At 47.8% G+C, this 18,596-nt stretch overlaps 6 protein-coding genes across 6 annotated transcripts; 1 reads left to right on the forward strand and 5 right to left on the reverse strand.

Moving 5' to 3' along the window:
• Positions 1–928: 928 nt before the first annotated feature.
• On the forward strand, positions 929–2,943 carry BO87DRAFT_367182 (sugar transport protein). Its single transcript, XM_025621875.1, has 5 exons — positions 929–1,276; positions 1,331–1,474; positions 1,533–2,148; positions 2,208–2,450; positions 2,525–2,943. Exons 1-5 carry the CDS (start codon positions 1,051–1,053, stop codon positions 2,787–2,789), a joined length of 1,494 nt encoding a protein of 497 aa, XP_025475930.1. The 5' UTR covers positions 929–1,050; the 3' UTR covers positions 2,790–2,943.
• Positions 2,944–3,592: 649 nt separating this feature from the next.
• On the reverse strand, positions 3,593–4,817 carry BO87DRAFT_409821 (TauD/TfdA dioxygenase family protein; the record flags this gene model as incomplete). Its single annotated transcript, XM_025626269.1, has 3 exons — positions 3,593–3,753; positions 3,806–4,522; positions 4,580–4,817. 3 exons carry the CDS (start codon positions 4,815–4,817, stop codon positions 3,593–3,595), a joined length of 1,116 nt encoding a protein of 371 aa, XP_025475931.1.
• Positions 4,818–5,963: 1,146 nt separating this feature from the next.
• Positions 5,964–7,452, reverse strand: BO87DRAFT_342894 (BTB/POZ domain-containing protein). The gene is made up of 2 exons (XM_025620755.1): positions 6,408–7,452; positions 5,964–6,358 (listed from the first exon to the last, which is right to left on the reverse strand). The coding sequence occupies exons 1-2, from the start codon at positions 7,117–7,119 to the stop codon at positions 5,970–5,972; spliced, it is 1,101 nt and encodes a 366-aa protein (XP_025475932.1). The 5' UTR covers positions 7,120–7,452; the 3' UTR covers positions 5,964–5,969.
• Positions 7,453–7,796: 344 nt separating this feature from the next.
• BO87DRAFT_379890 (alpha/beta hydrolase) lies at positions 7,797–10,017 on the reverse strand. The gene is made up of 6 exons (XM_025624178.1): positions 9,669–10,017; positions 9,572–9,613; positions 9,255–9,514; positions 9,092–9,203; positions 8,347–9,028; positions 7,797–8,282 (listed from the first exon to the last, which is right to left on the reverse strand). The coding sequence occupies exons 1-6, from the start codon at positions 9,977–9,979 to the stop codon at positions 8,040–8,042; spliced, it is 1,650 nt and encodes a 549-aa protein (XP_025475933.1). The 5' UTR covers positions 9,980–10,017; the 3' UTR covers positions 7,797–8,039.
• A 2,931-nt stretch (positions 10,018–12,948) lies between these two features.
• On the reverse strand, positions 12,949–15,246 carry BO87DRAFT_390205 (aromatic amino acid ammonia-lyase; the record flags this gene model as incomplete). Its single annotated transcript, XM_025624921.1, has 2 exons — positions 12,949–14,932; positions 14,996–15,246. The coding sequence occupies 2 exons, from the start codon at positions 15,244–15,246 to the stop codon at positions 12,949–12,951; spliced, it is 2,235 nt and encodes a 744-aa protein (XP_025475934.1).
• A 1,178-nt stretch (positions 15,247–16,424) lies between these two features.
• Positions 16,425–17,431, reverse strand: BO87DRAFT_155898 (uncharacterized protein). The gene is made up of 2 exons (XM_025618205.1): positions 16,783–17,431; positions 16,425–16,682 (listed from the first exon to the last, which is right to left on the reverse strand). The coding sequence occupies exon 1, from the start codon at positions 17,279–17,281 to the stop codon at positions 16,814–16,816; it is 468 nt and encodes a 155-aa protein (XP_025475935.1). The 5' UTR covers positions 17,282–17,431; the 3' UTR covers positions 16,425–16,682; positions 16,783–16,813.
• Positions 17,432–18,596: the final 1,165 nt, after the last annotated feature.

The following is an 18,596-nucleotide window of genomic DNA, read 5'->3' on the forward strand; positions in this document are numbered from 1 at the left end:
CATGGTTTACCAGCACACGAGATCAAATGGAAGCCAATACGTGTGGTGTTGTCCACCAACAAAAGACGCAGCTAAGAAAAGAACCATGTAAATCCGACATTATGCATTACCCCTCATTTTTGAATTCTGATTAAAGTGCGCTGACTCCGGAAATTCCCTCTCCGGGCAGGAATGGAACCAACATCCGGTAATCAGATGGGAGATTGAATTCGGGAAACCGTATTAATAACCACCCGTCGCTGATGGGAACAAAGGGTCTTGAAACTTGGCTCCAGCCCTACAGCCCTACAGCCCTATACAAGAGCTTGGCAAGCTTGGCAGTATGGAGAAAGTGGTTCGATGTCTTTATTTTGAATATATAGGTTATTCATGGAATAGAACTCTCGTTCAATTGATACAGGCGAAGCATAGATATTATATGTGCAGTGGGAGGATGAGACAATGTTGCCTGAGCAGGCAAGCCTGCAGGACGCAGTACGGTACCAGTACCGGAAGACTCGGAGAAAGATAAGAGATTGATCGGGGTACGCCGTAGGAAAGCGCGGTTAAAGGGGAAAGCAGCATGAGGAAGGCATTAAGAAGATCACAGCGTACTATGCATAGCGGTCGCCATGCTCTTGTGTCACCTGGAAGCAATTAGACAAAATGGTCATGATGATTGGACACTCACCATCATGATCAGCGTGGGATCTGTAAAAGGCCGATCCCACACAGCCTCGTAAGCCCGAGATGATGGATAAACCCCCAAACACGAAACCATGCCACCGATACTGAATCGAGCGATGTTAGCCGATGCAGGCTGCAAGAATTACTGGACTAGTCCGTTCATTATCTCACCGGTCGGGGAGGGTCGGGGGAGAAAAACCCTCCGCCATCCCGCCCACGTTGGCAAACCTTGCGACGTATAAAGCCAAGCCATCCGTTCGTCACCATTATCTGATGATCTGATTACACCATATCTGATTATCTCGGCCTTTGATTATCTGATTGATTAATTGATTGATAGATGTTTCTGGTCGGGATATCATCTCAACGATAGATTGCCTCCAAATGGCATCTCAGAAACAATGGAGCCGGATGCTCATTTTCACGACCGTGCTGCTGGCAGTTTCGGCGTTTAATTATGGGTTCAGCGATCAGGCGTTCTCTTCGTGTCAGGCTATGGATTCGTTTGCTCGTCAGTTTGGTGTTTATCATCCCAGTACCGGGAAATACAAGGTGAAGCCGTTGTTTACTTCGCTTTATAATAGTTTAAAGGCGGGGACGCAGATTGTCGGTGAGAGCCGTACTTTCCAGGGCTATGGAGTATTTGCTAATTTGTTTGCGACAGGTGTGTTCCTAGGAGGCTATATTAGCAATACCTATGGTCGGAAATGGTGCATCTTCAGCATGAACCTCTACGCACTAGGCAGTGCAGCAGTGGTGGTGAGCTCCAAAACAGACGCACAATTATTAACCGGTCGCGCATTACACTGTCAGTATTTCCTCACATCTCCCAAAACAAAAATCAAACCAACATCTAACCTCTATAGACATCTACCTAGGAATGCAACTAGCCGTAATCCCAACCACCCTCGCCGAACTCGCTCCCCGAAACGTCCGCGGCGCCATGGGCGTCCTATACTGGCTCAGCATTAAAATCGGAGGCCTAGTAGTAACTGGCATCGCACGAGGCACATCAGGCATTTCAACAAACGCCGCATGGCAAATCCCCTTCGGCTTGATTCTGGTCATCCCATTCATTTGCATATGGCTCGTCTGGATAATACCTGAATCCCCACGATGGCTGCTCCTCCGCGACCGACAGGAAGAAGCACTGCAAGCGTTAAAACGATACCGATCGAAAAACACACCCGAACATGAGATACAAAAGGACTTTGACGAAATGGCGCAGAAAGTCACGGCCCAGCTACAGAAGAAAAGCTTCAAGGATCTCTTCATTAAGGGAAATCGTGAACGTACGTTCGTTGTTGCCGCTGCGAACTTCTTTCAGCAGGCTTCGGGGCAGGCGTTTGCGAGTCAGTATGGAACACTTTTCGTGAAGCAGTTGAAATCGGTCAATGCGTTTAGTGTCACGCTTGGTACTAACGCGACTGATATTGGAGCGTTGATCATCTCGACGGCGTTGAGTGATCTGGTTGGACGAAGGTGAGAGCATATTTCATTCCCTTGGTATAGCATTCACTAACACCAAACTCCAACTGCAGAATGCTCTTCCACGTAAGCGGCTTCCTTGAAACGGCGTCCTTAATGACAATGGGCGGTCTCGGCACCGCAGACCCCAGTAACACTGCTGCCAAAGAAGGCATCGTGGCCATGCTGCTTCTCTACAGCTTTGGTTGGTCTCTTGCCTGGGCGCCATTGGTGTATGTGCTCGGTGCGGAGTTGCCTTCCGCCGGGTTGAGAGAAATGACTCTGCGGATCGCGTATACTGTGAAGCTGATTACTGAGTACGTTCCCCTCCACACATACCATTGCACACATTTATTCCAGATCATGGAAACTGACAGACTATGATTGTCAGGTTCGCCGTGACGTTCTCCTACCCCTATCTCGAAACCGCAGACGATCCCGGCCATGTGGATATTGGTGGTAAGCTGGGATTCATTTACGGATCGCTGTCTACTGTTTCGGTCATCTTTGGGTATTTCTTCATCCCGGAAACGAGAAAGTTAGAGTTGGAGGATATCAATGAAAAGTATGAGTCGTCCACGGAGAGTGAAATGGAGCAGAAGGTTGAGTATCAGGTTGGGTTGAAGGAGGTTGGGCACAGTGGTGGGCAGAATTGATGAAAACATCTACGGAGAAGACTATTCCGTGGTACAAAATTCATTGAATCATAAATATCTGAGTTCTAGCCCAGAATCGGATTTTCGAATGTCCATGTGGCCCATTCCTTTCCTCGTTGATAATTGAGAAACGCCCACGCGTTCGCATCGGTCCATTTGTCATGCCCTTTTGCTTTAAATATAGCACCTTAGATATCAATCATCATCAGCAAATGGGCCTATGTAGCGCGTACGACTCCAGATCGTAAGGTTGTCCGATCCAGCCGGGCTGGGCTCATTATATTTTTTCTCGTTTTTTTGTTTCTTTTTTTTTGGTCTGCCGTCTGGGCCCCAAGAAACCCATCTTTTATCAAGCACACAATGCAATATAGGAATAGAAAAATAGTATACGTAAAAGCTAAAATAGATATAATAAAATTAAAGGAACGAGAAAAGAACGAGAAAAGAGAAAATCAAGTTCGAAAATGCTGAACTTTGTGAATGAATCCTCCAAATATATATTCTAAGGGGTGTTCTCACGGGTACTATCCCTAAGAACGCGAAACTTAATACTATCTATTTTGCTTAGATCAATGTGACCACGAAAAATATGAATTCTAAGAAGGAGACCCGCTGACAAAATTATCGATCTCAGGTGCCTTGATCATCTCAGAAGCAAAATACATGGCAGTGTCATCTGTATTCATCATATACGAAATAACAGGTACCAGCATATCCTCCCGACCATCAAAATGAGGCACTGCCTCCGCCGACATCAAGCTGTCTCCAAATCCAAACGCATTCAAACATCATGGAATTATTACTCAAAGAAGACCCTCAGCTGCCAGCGCTTCGGACCTGGACTTGCTGTTCGGGTCAAGGTAAGGCCTCTCGCCAATACCGACCGCCCGGTGCCCGAATCTCTCACCAAGGCCTTCATAATCAAAAGTAGCCGTGTGGAAAGCACTCCGGTTATCCCAGATAGCTATCGAGTGTTAGTCCCAAAATGAACAACACAGCAAGTGCATAGAACATACCAATATCATGTTCATTCTTCCACTTGAACCTGACCTGCAGATCGTGACTCTCGATAATAATCGACTTGAACTTCTTCAGCAACTCCTCCGACTCATTCTGGTTCAGCTCATTGATATACTTCGGGAACGGTCCCAAAGCAAAGATACTCTTCCACCCGGTCACCGGATTTGTCCGTACGATCGGATGAACAGCCACCAGCTCCTCCCCAACATTAAGTGGACTTCCACGAGGCTGAGTGTATATCTTGTACTCCTTGGGGTTTCTCTCCGCCGCCTTGATGAAGCCGTCGCCCACGAACGTCGCTGTCAAGCCTTCGAAGAATTTCTGGTATGTTTTCGAAAACCGGTCGTAGAGCTCGTACCCAGATGCCCAGAGGGTGTCTCCACCGGTTCTGGGGAGCTGGGTTAGTCGGAGAGAGGTGTAGTCAGCTGGTGCGGGCTCGAACTGGATATCGGAGTGCCATTGGGCCGAGTCGTAGCGACGACGGTCGGGTTGGCGATCGTGGGCGAACATCTTCTTGCGGGCGAGAGAGCTGATTGTGCTGATTTCGGCGTCTGCGGTGCCGAACTCGTTGGTGTTGTTCAGCAGGGGATGGATGTGCAGGGTGGAGGTGGAGGGTTTGCCGGTTAGTTGGCCTAGTCGATGGATGAGGACTTTCTGGAGGTCGTCGGTGAGGTTGGTTTGGGCGCGGAAGAAGACGACGCCGCGCTGGGAGACTGTCGGTCATGGTTAGTGATGGGGGAGATACAGTTGAGGTAGATTGGGAGAGGCACTCGTGATGGCAAGGTCGCGCACCAGCTCATCGGAGTTGGGAGCGTTCAGGAGATCATCGACGATGTTGACGGTGGGGTATTCACGGCCAATGACTGGGGTTGTTTCTTCGAATGCGAACTCATCCAAAGCACCACTGGGCTTCAGTGGAGCGGGATACCGTGGTTGGTCAGTCGGGCCATCCCCACTGGTTGCGGGGTGCGAGTGGATGGGAAGATCTGCAGATAGTCCAGGAGCCATGATATGTACAGTGTAATAGAACTGGTAGGAATTGAATAAAAAGAATGCTTTGGGGGTTTACTTTGGCTGGATCATTGGCTGAGATATATGGCAACCGGGATGGGGTTGATAAGCATAACTCCCGGCCATCACGCAATTGCCGTCCCGACTTATGCAACAATTCACCAACAACAACCATTCTCGTATCAGCATCGATGGCGAGATGAGAACCCCGCATCTGTCAAATGTCTTGCGCAACCCTGGCCATGGATGACGGTTTCGTAATCGTCTCGACTATGGTGTTAGTGGCTAGAGACACGCGTAGCCATGTCCGTGCGGAGAAGATCGGGTGGCTCTTGTGCCGTCCGGGGGTCTCGCATATTCGGCTTTATCGGATATCCCAGATCTGCGCCTGGCATCGTGACTCTGCTCATAGGAAAGCTGTTCGATCCATGAGCCAATGCATCTGAGCAGGTTGGCTTGTCTTAATGCAAACCACCCGTACTTCCTGGACTAAAAGAGCGCAAGAACCTTGGGATATGATGCCTGAGCTCTGACGTTTGCTATACAGAGCAGTTAATATTGATCAAATCAGTTACTCTTCCCAGCCAACTCTTTTATTTTATGTTCGCGGAGAATCTAACCTAAGCCAATCTTATCCCCCTCCCCAAAAATCCTAGATAGATGAAAGCCTAGAACATACTGTTGCTCTGCTCTTCATTGTGCCTAGCAGAACCTGGCACCTTGTTGTTGTTTTGTTTTGTTTCTTTATTATCATTGTTTTTCTTTTCATTCCCGCTCTTGGTATCAGTATATCATACACAGTAAAAATATCTAAATATGCAGATCAATCCAGGGGCTGCTGGGTGGCACAATGAATAGTGAGATAGCTGTATATTCGAGGCAGATTTCTCAGATATAGAAACTTCCTGCCGCTTTTGTCGAAGGTCGACAAAAGCTGAACATTGCTTCCCAGAAAGGCAAATTTTACATCAATTCGGGCAGCTCAATGACCAAACACAGTAATTTTATCTTGACTCTGTTTTCTCTACCCCAAGAAGATGCTGGAATTCCAGCCTGTGACATTCAATAGCGATATCATTCATCCACAGAAAAAAGAATGTGATACTGAAATGCTAAGAGGATACAAAAATTTCACATATTCTGGATCATTCATAGGCCCATAATCGATGAACCAAGGCCATTGATAGCATTTGTCATTCCTTGGATAACAGTATTGAAGGAAGAAGACTGACATCTATGAGGGGAGGAGTCGGCGTTGAGTCTGTCATAATAAACGGAACGGGGGGCAGAGTACCATTCTGGTGACCTGAAAGACTGTATCTTCCTAAAAATCATAGCGTAACTTAGTCCTGAGAAAGGAGCTTCGCGTTCTAGTGGAAGTAGATCATTAGAATTCATATGCATCGTTAGAGCTCCCAACGTCATCGATCTGCACTCAAAGTCGCAACCCCGACTGCCGCTGAGAAGATCTTCACGCATCTTATTCAGACGGAGTAATATCCCATTAATAACCCCACTCCTACGTTCATTCATTACGTCTGTAATAATATTAGAGATAAAGGGCATTTAGCGTTTGTGTCTCCTTACTGATGATGTTCTCAGGGATTGGAAGCCCACGGTTAGTAATCAAATGATCACAGTGTGTCATAACGTTCGATGTCGATGTTTGAAATTGTGAAGAAAGCTTGAAGAATGCAGAGACCCACAGCCACAGCATTAGATCCCGGGTATATGTTGCGGGAATCTTGTCTTCCAGACCATCGATCCACAGTTCCGTCAAAATAGACACGGCATCCTTGCAGTCATAGTAGTTGATCAGAACAGCAATTTTGGCGAGCATCTCAAGAGAGAGTTTTCGAGGTATTTGGCTCTGTTGGCCGTGAATCGCGCGAAGGAATATTAAGAAGGCTTCAATATCCCAGCTCTCGGCAGTAATCTCAACGGAGCCTTTTTGAAGATAACTGACACTTTCCTTCCAATTACCAGTGAGCATGTTTCTGAAAACTGGGGACGCAAGTATCAAGTGCTTCGCGGAAACTTGAATGCGGAAACATTTCTCATCTGGTGTCTCGCTGAGGTGTCCATCTTCGGTTGGCGTCTCGGAAGGCTGTTCTTCGACAAGTCGGGGTCGCTTTTCGCGGTGTTGGTCCTCCTCCTCATCAGAGGTTTTTGAGTCGCTGTCAGAGTTCTTTTTCGCAGTTGTGTCTTCATGATCATCTGGTGCGAAGGGAGAGTTGGCATTGCTTAGGACTATGATGACATCTCCTTCGGGGTCGATAGTATGAGTTGGTTGATCCATGGTGTGTGCCGGGTGCTGAAGGGATCAGGTATCACTCGGTAAGGCAAAGGCAATAGAACAAAAGAAAGTTAGGGAGGGTAAGATATAAGCTTAAAAGCAATCTCAAGGTAGGTAGTCCAGAGTAGTGTGTATTGATTAAATGAGGGCGTTTAGTAACATGCAGCACGGCAGTAGTCGTTGATTGAAAACTCTGTTGGCCGAGACTCAAGCAGGCATTTTTAAATCAGGGACTTCCCATTTCATGTATTCGCTTGAATTTCTAGAAGCCTTAGGATGACTTCAAAAGATCAATTGGTCTGACCGCCCTGCAGCTAAATACCATGCCTCCTAGGCTAGTGCCTCGGGACAGGAAGCGAGGAACTGGCGATGTTTTGAGGCCCGCTGCTCAGATCATGACAACCGTGAACAATAATCCAATCAAACCAGCTACGGCGGTTAATTGTGGGGCATCGCTGATTTACTCCACTACCAAAACAACAAACGGTACTTGCCTCTATACTATTGTTAACATCAGGCTACTGAGTAATTGTCAAAATTAGCTAGAAACCTGTTTTGGAACGCTCCGGTCTTTATGAAGCGCTGTTTTGGTACAAGTTCATTTACTATACAATTCCTTGCAAAATTAAGTAGACTCTATTACATGACGTGCGTATGCCGGAAAATAAAATATATGAAGAACATTATCTGTTGAGGCGCGTGATTACTAGCAAAGCAACGAAACAGCGAAAGCAAGCAAACGAACGCGCAAAAATGCAGCAAAAGTGTGAGTTGAATTAGTAGCTATCTAGGTGATCTAGTAAACAAAGCGAGAGGTCGTTTGTGGGCGGCCTGAGCGCCTGGCACGTGACTTCGCCTACTCCAGCAGATGCCTCGACATTATCCATAGTCATCGCTTTGGGCTTCCCATCTATAGCATGCCCTTACCAGATCCTGCGGCGAGACATCTTATCACGAATCGACATCAGAGCCTTGAGGACACTCGCATCATCCCTCGACTCAACACTCCGCTGGAAGCTCTTCGGCCACACGTCTTTGTAGGTCAAGTTCGTGAAGAGAGGCACGTCCACCTGGCAGATGGTTCCATCAGCGGGCAACGTGCCATTGGTGAAGTAAGCCCGGACGGCCTTGGCAGTGCAAAGAGAGGGCATGGACAGGGTAGTATGCTGTCACCAGTGAATTAGCTGCTTGCTCACTCTGGACAATATGGAATGGGAAAGTGAAACATACACCGTATCCATTCTGCTCGAGCAGAACACTTCCCTCGAAAGTTTCTGTCAAGTTCTTCGCTGCGGGAAGAGGAGTTGCGGGATCATAGGTGTTGCTCAGAATCAACACCGGGTTAGCTGTCTTGACTTCAAAGTCACCCGAGTAGCGTTCCTTGGCGAACATCTTCGGGTTCCACTGCGCGCATCTCATATCTCCGTCCGAGCCGTCACTTGAGATCTTGCTCAGGGCCTGTCTGGCCTTAATGTAAGGGAGGACCTCTTTTATGGTGGCTGAACGATGCTTGTCGGAGCATGTAATGGCTGTGCCGACCTCATCGGAAGCCGATGTCAAGGAAGCCGATTGGCCGTAAGATTTGATGGTCTCGTATACCTCAGAATTTCCAAGGATTGTTGTGTTCCGGGTTTGCACGTAGTAAAGAAGCTCAGAGGTCAAGGGCCAGGAGCTGGGGAGGTACATGGCTTCAAAGATGGTAGATTTGACGTCGCTCCAAGTCACAATGCCACCAATTTCGGGAATGGCAATCGGGTTGTACTTGAGGTTTTCGAGCATCAGGTAGATGGCAGCTTCCAAGTTCGCGGCGCTGGTGTACTCCTTGGCGATCGGGCACAGGTCCGGTGCGGCCATGCAGCCCGCACAGAAGCCTTCGAAAACTTTGTCGACGTCCACAACAGCTTGTGCGTTGCTATTCGGAAGGAATTAGCAATCTGGAATATACCAGATTAGGAACGTTGAAAGGGCCACCCACTATCCAAAGAGAGCCTCTCTGGGGTTATCCACTCCATCAAGTGCGACATATCCCATTCGTTCCGGGAACATAGCTGCCAGAACAGAACCGATTGTAGTGCCGTACGAGAATCCTAACTATAGTATCAGTAAAAGCATAGTCTCGGTGCAGCCGTGATACATACCCCAGAAGTTCACCAAACTATCCTTTCCACTGAGCGCATCAGCGACCTGCACGATGTCCCTCGCAGCAAAGCTAGTTCCGATAAGGCTACCGGTCTGATTATTTGTAGCATAGCATGCCTGTGCGATGTTTGCGTTCTGCGCCCAGATTTCTCCCAAAGCTGTGCTGGACGCTCTGCCGTCGTTAGGGGCTTGGAGGGCGATGAGTTCACGGGTGGCGTCATCGCTATAGCACGAAAATGGGATGGTGTCTCCAACGCCGCTAGATAAGGTCATAAGTTATTGTTTGTTCGCGACTTAAAGCATGATTGTCACCAACCGATTGTTAAAGGCGATCAAATCATTGTGACCACCGAGGATACTAGAAAACAAATGTCAGTCAGCATAAGATGCTATAAAGCTAGACAGCAACTTACGCCTGAAATTCCTCTCCATAAAGTCCGAGGCCCTCAAACGAATTCACACCAGGTCCGCCAAAGTTAAAAATGATAGGCTCCGAAACGGGTTTCTTGGTTGCTGGCCATTTGGCAATGTCGAGAGTCAGGGTCTTGCTGGAATTCGACTCGGTGTAGTCCAATGGGACGTCTAGTGTTCCGCAGACCAATGTCGGATAACTGGTTAAGTTGCAAGATCCTCTCCATTGGATTTTGCCCAACTCTGCTTGTGAGAGAGCTGCTAGCGAGGCGAGCGAAAGTAGCGTGGGAACGAGAGAAGACTGCCTCGTCATGATGTCTGATGAGAGGTTTTCAAGGAATATAGAAGGTGATTGAAAGAAGCTTGCAGGTCCAAGACATGTTGAGAGCAGGTACCCCAAAGTTCTTTATAAGTTCATCTCACGCAGACCGCAATCTCCCTATGTCAAATCAAAACAAGCGGAATTAATTTTCAAGTTGAGGCTGAGTTCGGCCCCCAAATAGTCAGCCTTGTTGAAGTTCCCGCAGTCGCAAATTTATTTCCTCTTTAGGCTTGAGGTGTTGTCATGAATCTCGACGCGTTCCACAGAGACTGGGGCTGAGGCATCCACCTTAGGCGACTAAGCCTCTACCGGCTTAGTGCTGAGATGATCATCCCTGCAACAGGGATAGCCTCCCCGCATTTTCTGTTCCCGAACATCTCAATTGCCTGTTCGGGTTTAGTCTATCGCGAAGACTCGAAGAACACAGCCTACTGAATATGGCAATTCAGATGGGACCTATACACGTGTTTTCCAGTCTCGTCAGAATTACCTGTTTACTCCTTCTCCCCTTTAAATTAGCAATTTGAAATTGGTTTTGGGGTTGAGCGGATTGAGTGGGAATTGTCGAAAAAACAGGTAGACTCCAATGGAAGAATTTTGTGTGACTACTCATGAAGGAGATTCAACCCATTCAGTTCGAGCCTTTAGGTCCCCATTTTCGGATATCGCATATATTGCAGATTAGGGGATATCGATACCAAGGCCCTTTTGTCCGATGCACAAGACATCCAAGGTGACGAACCGGTGTTGTTTAATTGCTTAGCTTGCTCAGCCACAGATTAAAATTGAGCCATGCTCTTGGAGAGAATAGTAGCCTTCTCTCGATCAATCCTTCATAAATGGAAATCCCACTATGTTTTGCGTTCGGAAAATGGGGCAGTAGGGATATTGTCGGGTACGTCTCTGGCCTTGTACAACTCAAAATGTCTTTACCTTCGTAATTGGCTATCACCAACATGACATTTGCCATGATATAATGGCAGCAGTCAACCGAGTCCCATTTGAGACCCATAGAGAATGAAGTAATCACTACATCCAATCTCTATATCTGAGTGCAGTAGCTTCCGTCCCATTATTAGTGGTTGCGTGGGTGGTGTCTTAATTAGTCTGCCACACCTCATCGGGGAAGTATGGAACTGTTCACACTTGATCTCCATGTGGAGCTCAGCCAGTTTGGCATGATGCAGCCTTGTCATACAATGGGGCCTGCATCCTGTCAAACATGGGTAATAGGCACTTGTGCTTCCTTCCCATGCTTCGTTCGAAACAAAGCCTCATGCGCTAGAATGCGCTAGACCCAGTGTGGGTTCTGCATGTGCTTCATGCAATATTTCTAGACTTATTTCCCAAGAGTAGCCGAACTTTCGTTAGCTTTGGTGGGAGAAAGATGCAAATTAAAATAAGCGCTTATTAAGTATAGCCTCTCCGTTATCTCCTCATGTCGATTGTATAATAAATAGTATTGATGAGTGATGTGAGAAACAGAATTCTGCATAGAATGGATATAGAGATAAGCAGGTTCTAGTCTACTTACGCAAATATAACTCTGTCATTACTGGAGATCAATTTGGCTGATCTTTTCGAGCATACTGCGTCTACCATCTATTAATTATATTGATTGTTAGCAGGGAATCAATCTCTCCATCTCACTCTTCTTCGTATGTATTTATTTTTCTTTCTTCTTCTTTTTCTTTTCTTTTTTTTTTCCCCCTGGTTTTCCCCTCCACTTTCTACTTTCCTCTTTCTTCTCCAAATAGGCCCAATTAAAGCCCCAAGAAAAGAAAAAAAATATCATAGATATCAATGTAACAATTTTCTAATACTACATCCCCATCAAACCGACCTTAGTAGCGGGATATAGCGGGCACCTGCTGATAATTCCAAATCCACCTTCACCGATAATCCTCCCCACTAATTGCAGCATCGTACCCGCACAGGAAGTGGAGCCCATAGCGACAGATGGCCGCTTGCATTTGCCCGCTCGCGTAACTTCGAGGCTTATTTAACTATGTGATTGTGGGTATTGATGGATAACAACACTACGTACTAGGATATAGTTTATTAGTTAATTACTTAGCTTCTGTGGCTATGCTCAATAACTGGTAATTGAGTCTGGGGCTGTGCGTGTCTTTGACAATGTAAGGAAATATTTCCTTTCAGTTAGTTCAACATTGTGTGGATTAGTATGAAAGTAAGGGGGGATGGGAATGATGGATAAACGATACGATAATGACTACATTTGAAGATGGGGACTATCGTTTGTGCCAATCGGAAAGTTGGGTTTTCATGTCATTCTCTCGAGGATCTTGACTGGGTGAAGTATTATGCTTAGTGAGGAAATGAGATGAGTTTTAGTAGTCTGGTGCTGTCAATATTCTCCTTTTTGGCTATAAGTTTCTTGTTTAAATGACGTGAGTATTTTGTAGAGTTATTATTGCTTTCATTTCAGGGAATCATCTAAGCTATACAACAACCTGTTCAGCAATGAGAAATCCAGCATGAAGCGCTTGCAAGACATCGAGATAAAACGCCTGTGCCTATGATCCAGGGGAATACCAGCATCGAAAATCGCAAGAAACCAACATAAGCGCCGCGCCCGTAGCTGGAATCTAGGTATACCAGCATCGCAAATTGCAAGACATCAAAACCAACGCCTGTGGTTGGGATCTGGGACTACCAGCACTGAATACCATACCAGATGAACGCCTATGGCTTCACTCCAGGAAGATGCAATGAGAAGAACATGAAAAGAGAATGACAACGCCGGCCGGATACCGGCTACCCGATGTCTCCTATGCACTCGGCAAAAATATCCGACACAGTAAGTAAGAAAGTGAATGGAGAAATTTCTTTCCGCCCTCTGTGTTTTTTATTTTAGCGAGGGGTAAAACACACTGATCTTTCAATCAATCATACCCCCCTTTAACTTACCCTTCAAATCAGAATCTTGGCTATCATCCTCATTCTTCATCGTTCTTTCCCAGAAAGTCATTCCCGGGGACCTCAAAGCAGCCCTTTAGGGTATGCATGAGGTCCCCCTCGCGAAGATCGACATAGATAGTGCTGATGAGCGTACCAATCGTCTGTTTCTCGCTAGGAATCGCATGAGGAGGTGAGAAAGTTGGATGGTCGACGACGCCCTTGTGCATTGGGACCTCGAGAGTCTTGCGTACATAATTGTACAGTTTGATGGAGGAGGTGCAGAGATAGTCGGGCGTCGATGGGTCGAGGAAGTATTTTTCACGCGTCATCTCATACTCCTCGCACAGCTTAAACTTGGCATCTTCCTGCCAAAGCAGCATCTTGCCTGGAATATCTGCAGTCTTGCTTTCGTCACACTCAATCGTGATCAGATCCAGGACGGTGCCGAGTGCCAGGGTTGTCGAAGTTGCTGCGCGACTGGCGAGTCCGAGGTTGGAGTTCTTTCCCCAGTGTTGCATTAGGACCTTCCAGATCTCGTCTTTGATGTGCGGGATACGTTCTTCAGGGACCACGTCTTTGCACATGGCTGTTGTTGTCTCGTCCACGGAAGGCTTGGCGGATTTCTCGAACTCGAGTTGGAGTGTGCGTAGGTCGAGAGCCTGGCATAGCACATAGATGTGTGTTGCCATCATGAGCGAGAGGATCTCGACGGTGTCACCTGCGTAGCGGGCCGTGAGGAGAGCCAGTGAGTTGAGAGATTGGTTGTGCATTTCTGCGGATTGGACGAAATTGCTGACGGGGTGAGCCAGGTATCCCAGTTCGCTCATGTACGCTGCCATGTTGATATCGATACCCTTGAAGGCGAAAGACAAGTTGGGATCGTCGGAACAGAGGTTGGGAGGCAGACCCTTGCTGAACATTGGGTTAAGCAGTTCGGAGCATTGAGCGAAGATCATCTTCCCGAGCATTTGCATACAGGTCATGACTTTCTCCATTGCAGACGTGATTGAAACTGCCTGATAGTTGCCTCCGTGATGCACCTCGCCATTAGCAGTATCTATCAAAGGATTGTCTGTGGTTGAGTTCAATTCGCATTCCACTTGGCGTGTTGCGAGAATCAAGGATTCGATCTGTGGACCGATCCACTGCGGGGTGGTGCGGATTGCGTAGCGATCCTGAGCAAGACCAACATCTTCGGGGTTTGAATCAGTGGCTAGTTTGGAGTCCTTGAGGAGGCCGTACAGGTTGCGTGCCACTTCCTTCTGTCCAGGGTGTGGACGAGTGTTGCTGATGAATGGATGGAAGTTACGACGGCTCCCGATCAACGCCTCCGTGCACATGGCGGTTGCAACTTGAGCGAATAATGCCAGTTGGCTGGCTTCGAAGAGCACAAGACTAGCGGCTCCAGCGCTGAAAGCAGTTCCATTGAGCAGTCCGAGACCTTCTTTTGGAAAGAAAGAAATCGGCTTCAGGCTTAGCTTAGCGAGGGCTTCGTCTGATGGGAGGATCACATTGCTGTGCTTTGGTCCCAGGTCCACAAAAATGTCGGGATTTCCTTCAATTGCCCCAGCGATGTACGCAAGAGGGGTTAGGTCACCGGAAGCTGAAATGGAGCCGCGCAACGGAACAACAGGCGTGAAGTCAGCAGCGGCCAACTTAAGAATGTGACGAATGGCCACTGGTCGCACTGCCGAATGCCCATTGATTAGACTGTTGCATCGGACCAGCATGGCTGCCTTGACATATGGAGTGGGCATCGAGTGTTTCTTCAAGCGATCTTGGATGGGGGTGCTTTCGAGCCCCTGCTCAGCAGGGAGAAGAACACCGGCATTGTGATGCTGAACCAGTGCCTTTTGCAGCGCACGATAGTTGTCGGAACGCGTGTCGGCACTTCCTCCGAAGCCAGTGTTGACGCCATAGACGGTATTACCCTCCTTGAGGTGCTTCTGGAGGAATTCCACACTGGACTGCATCTTGGGGCGAACGGTGCCATTATCGCAAACGACAGGCGTCACCCCATGTCTAAGGTAAGATAACAAATTAGTTGAGTGCGTCCCGGGGAGTCCATGAATGCTAACAACGTACTTAGCAACAGCCACTACTTCGGCCACATCCAACCGGTGACCGTTGACGCTGACAATCTTGCCGGCCATGATAATGAATCCCAGCTTTGAGGTTGCACCCAATACATATTTCGTGAAGTCTTGATGTTTGTTTTTACCTGCGCCAGCTTCATCGACTGCTTGTTCGACCTTCAGCAGTGCGGACAGCATATCCTGAGCATGGGTTATGAGACTACTGTTGTCAGGTGATAGGTTTGTTGGAGTGTCTGCCATCTTGACTAGATGAGTCTCCTGTAGCACTTGAAGCGTTGTTACTAGTACCGTTGATACAGAAGCGCAATTTGATGAACAGATGTTCGAACTCAGCGTATCCTTGTAAACGAAATAGTTTGAAAGTGATGCTTGTAGAAGATGTGTTGATGATGAAGATGATGATGATGGAAAGGAGATGAGAGATACGATCACAACAGACGAGAGTTAATTCCAACCCTTAGCGAGCCAGTGGACATGCTAAGCGAGATACATGGGGGTTGATATAGTGAATGCGCGCTCCCTACGCGTTCTCTACACGCGCTCTGGCAATACAGTATCATGACCCAGTGTGAACTACTGGTGCTTGTGGCTCTAATGACTGACGATGGCCAGAGTAATAACCCCTTAGTAGGCGTTAGTGGCATCTTCCCGTGTTCATGTTCACACTTTTCCTCTGTCCGCTCTTGTTGCGTAGTGAGTCCAATACCTCAAAATGACACATCGTGAGATGATGTCTGTGATAATTGCCGTTGTGTATATTAAGCAGCAGACTACAGCACGAGTGCTTCTGATAAGCTCTTCAGGGGTTGGTGGGATTTCCCGGAACCCTCTCTGGGGTAATCTAGACTGCTCAAAGGGTAACATCACATTTTCACACTGATGATGCACTGATATCGTGAACCCGATATATCCAGACTCACACCGAGTGAGTGTTTAGGGGATGGTGAAAAGATTCCAATAAGCTTCCCTCGTAGCTCTCGGCTACTAGTATGAGACTTTCCAAGACCCTGGCAGCAGAACGCAACCCGACTTGGAAAGAGAGTGGTGGGAAACTGAGCCCGCCAATGGTGTGACTGCCAGCCACAGGACTTCCCGCTTCAACAGCCACACCATCACTTATGTCATCCATACACTCACCACTGCCATTTCATAACCTGATTATTGCTGGATCAAGGAATGGATGCTGCTCATAACCAGGAAGAATGGCCTTCTCCGCAATCTAGACCTGGGTGTTGATCTGTTGTTCCGTGTTTAGACTCTATTCTTCGCGTCGGGGTTCTACCTCTCCTCAAAGGGATCGTTTTCCGTCAATCAAAAACCATGTTTGGATCTCCCTAATATAAACGTACTTGTTGTCTCTGGGAGTGGTGGAATCGAGATTGATACCGATCAACAAGCTGTCACTCGAGTCTACCGTCACACTAAGACCCATGATTCAGGCAGACTTTCCGAGCCGCTGATGTGTTTACTAAACACATGAAAGTATACTGTTGTCGGCAGTTCAGATTTGTATGCAACAAAATTCCCAGGCGGTATCGTAACTGGAAGTTGGAGCGCAAATACCACCCTTGTCTCTTGCAAGTTCACTCATGTGTGGCGTGCTGAGTATGTACCAACTGGGTCAGAACAGATCTAATTCGATTATCAAGGGTACAGATCGAGACATCAGAACCTATCTGGATTTTACAATATATCAGATCAGCCCGTTGCAGGAAATAGATACTTTGATGCCAATGGTATTGATGATTGATTGGACCCAGTTGACTGGTCACTTACCATTGAATGCTTTCTCTGTACTTTGCATTCTTCAGCTTATGTCACGTTCGAGAACTGGTCCTCGTTGAGGTCCCGTGTCGGGCTCCCAGGAAGATAGCATGCCCCAAGCCCATGCAACTGATCTGTATGGTGCTACAATCTGATATTGTAGAGGAAATGGGGGCCATGTCAAACCCGAAGTAGTCCCATAAAAAGTGATATTGCTCCAAGGCGAGTAAGGAGGATTAAGAGACAGATTTTCGTGTACCAGGCAATTGCCCATGCAGTAACGCGAGATGGGATGACCAGGAGGTAGACGGATTCGTGCTTGTTGGTACACTTGCGTGTATGACCACACAGACTGCCGGAATGAAAGGGCAAGAATTGCAAGACTACAAGCAATTAGACTTACGCGTCTGCAATGGACCCTGGCTCCTTCCAGGGACATATTGCTTTCGGTTGGCGCACAACCTGGACCCTCCTGCCAAGCAACCCTGGTAGTATGGACGACGGAAAGCATTTCCCGGCCTTGATGAAATTTCCGTCGCGGTAAAAGTGGCCTATGAGGACCGAATCCCGGCACACTTGCAATTGGGACACATATGCAGGGCTATCACATACATGAATTGTTCCGGTCCTCTTCTCTCCGTTGCCTGCTTGGCAAAAAGGAGAAAAACACACTACCGCATACCATGTCTGTGGAATAGGCGTGCAGAGCCTATACAGAGCGACTCCTAGATGTATTTGATGGGTAATAAAAATATCCGTCGGTGTGTCATCATCAAGTTGCGCTGCATGCGGGATTTAGCCCCAGGGGCGGTTACTGTGGCGGCCGCGTCATCTGGCAGACCAAGTCGTATTGGAGTCTGGTATGATCGATTGTACTGCTAAGGAACACCATTCCCCAGCCTTCTTGCGATGATGGCGCTTCCTTATTGACAGATGCACGGACCAATTGACAGGAAAAGGAGAAGCCCGGAAAAGCCGGATCCGACACAAAACAGTTGAAGGGTGGAAAAGGGCCCGCACCTAGGGTCTCAAGGGTGACAGAAATAGACACTATGGACGTCAATTGGTTTCTAAACATAATGAAAACAACATGGATTCCTGGGTTATACCCATTGCAATAGTATCAAATCCTTTTCATTTTGGCCCCATTGACTCGCAATCATGGGGAGTCCACGAGGCCGCTGCGGGACGCCGACTCGCTCCCAATCCTTTGCCCCGGAGGTCAAATGAGCAGCAGACCACTGCAACAGTGGGAGCCATACTGGCAAGGCCCAATATTGAGAGTCAAGAGTCAGTTATCTGATTTCGTCAAGCCTGCCGATCGCGCGGAAACCGGTAGCGACGTAGGAGTAGGTGGACCGCCAGTGAGGAGGCGACTGTGAGGGTTGCGAAGATAAAGTGAAACATCCCGATCGGATAAATGGGCCGTGCAGGCAGGTGGCCAATCAGCTTACGCAGCCCATGGGATCTGCATAGGGCCACGCCAGCTGCTCCAACGCGCTATCAAATCCAAGGCTTGAAACGAACAGATGCCACAACCAGACAGCCGTCCGTTTCATTCATAGTGGCTCGCTAGGGAGGGCGACGACTGGTACAGACCCCATTTGTCGTCATCTTGGCTATTCCATCACCTCCAACCCTGCCATGCAGGAAACCAGGGATAGCCTAACAGACTTCCGGTATGGACAGATGCCAGAGAAGACTTCCACCCTTCTCTAGAGACTCTAGGGTCCTCAGGGTCCCATCGCTGTTACTTTCCCTATTCCATGGGTCCACATTATGGGCTCCCCAAGTTTGAAGGGGAAAGCTCTGTTCCGAGTTCAAAT

This window comes from Aspergillus neoniger (genome assembly GCF_003184625.1).
Source record: "Aspergillus neoniger CBS 115656 unplaced genomic scaffold BO87scaffold_37, whole genome shotgun sequence".
Lineage (NCBI taxonomy): Eukaryota > Fungi > Ascomycota > Eurotiomycetes > Eurotiales > Aspergillaceae > Aspergillus > Aspergillus neoniger.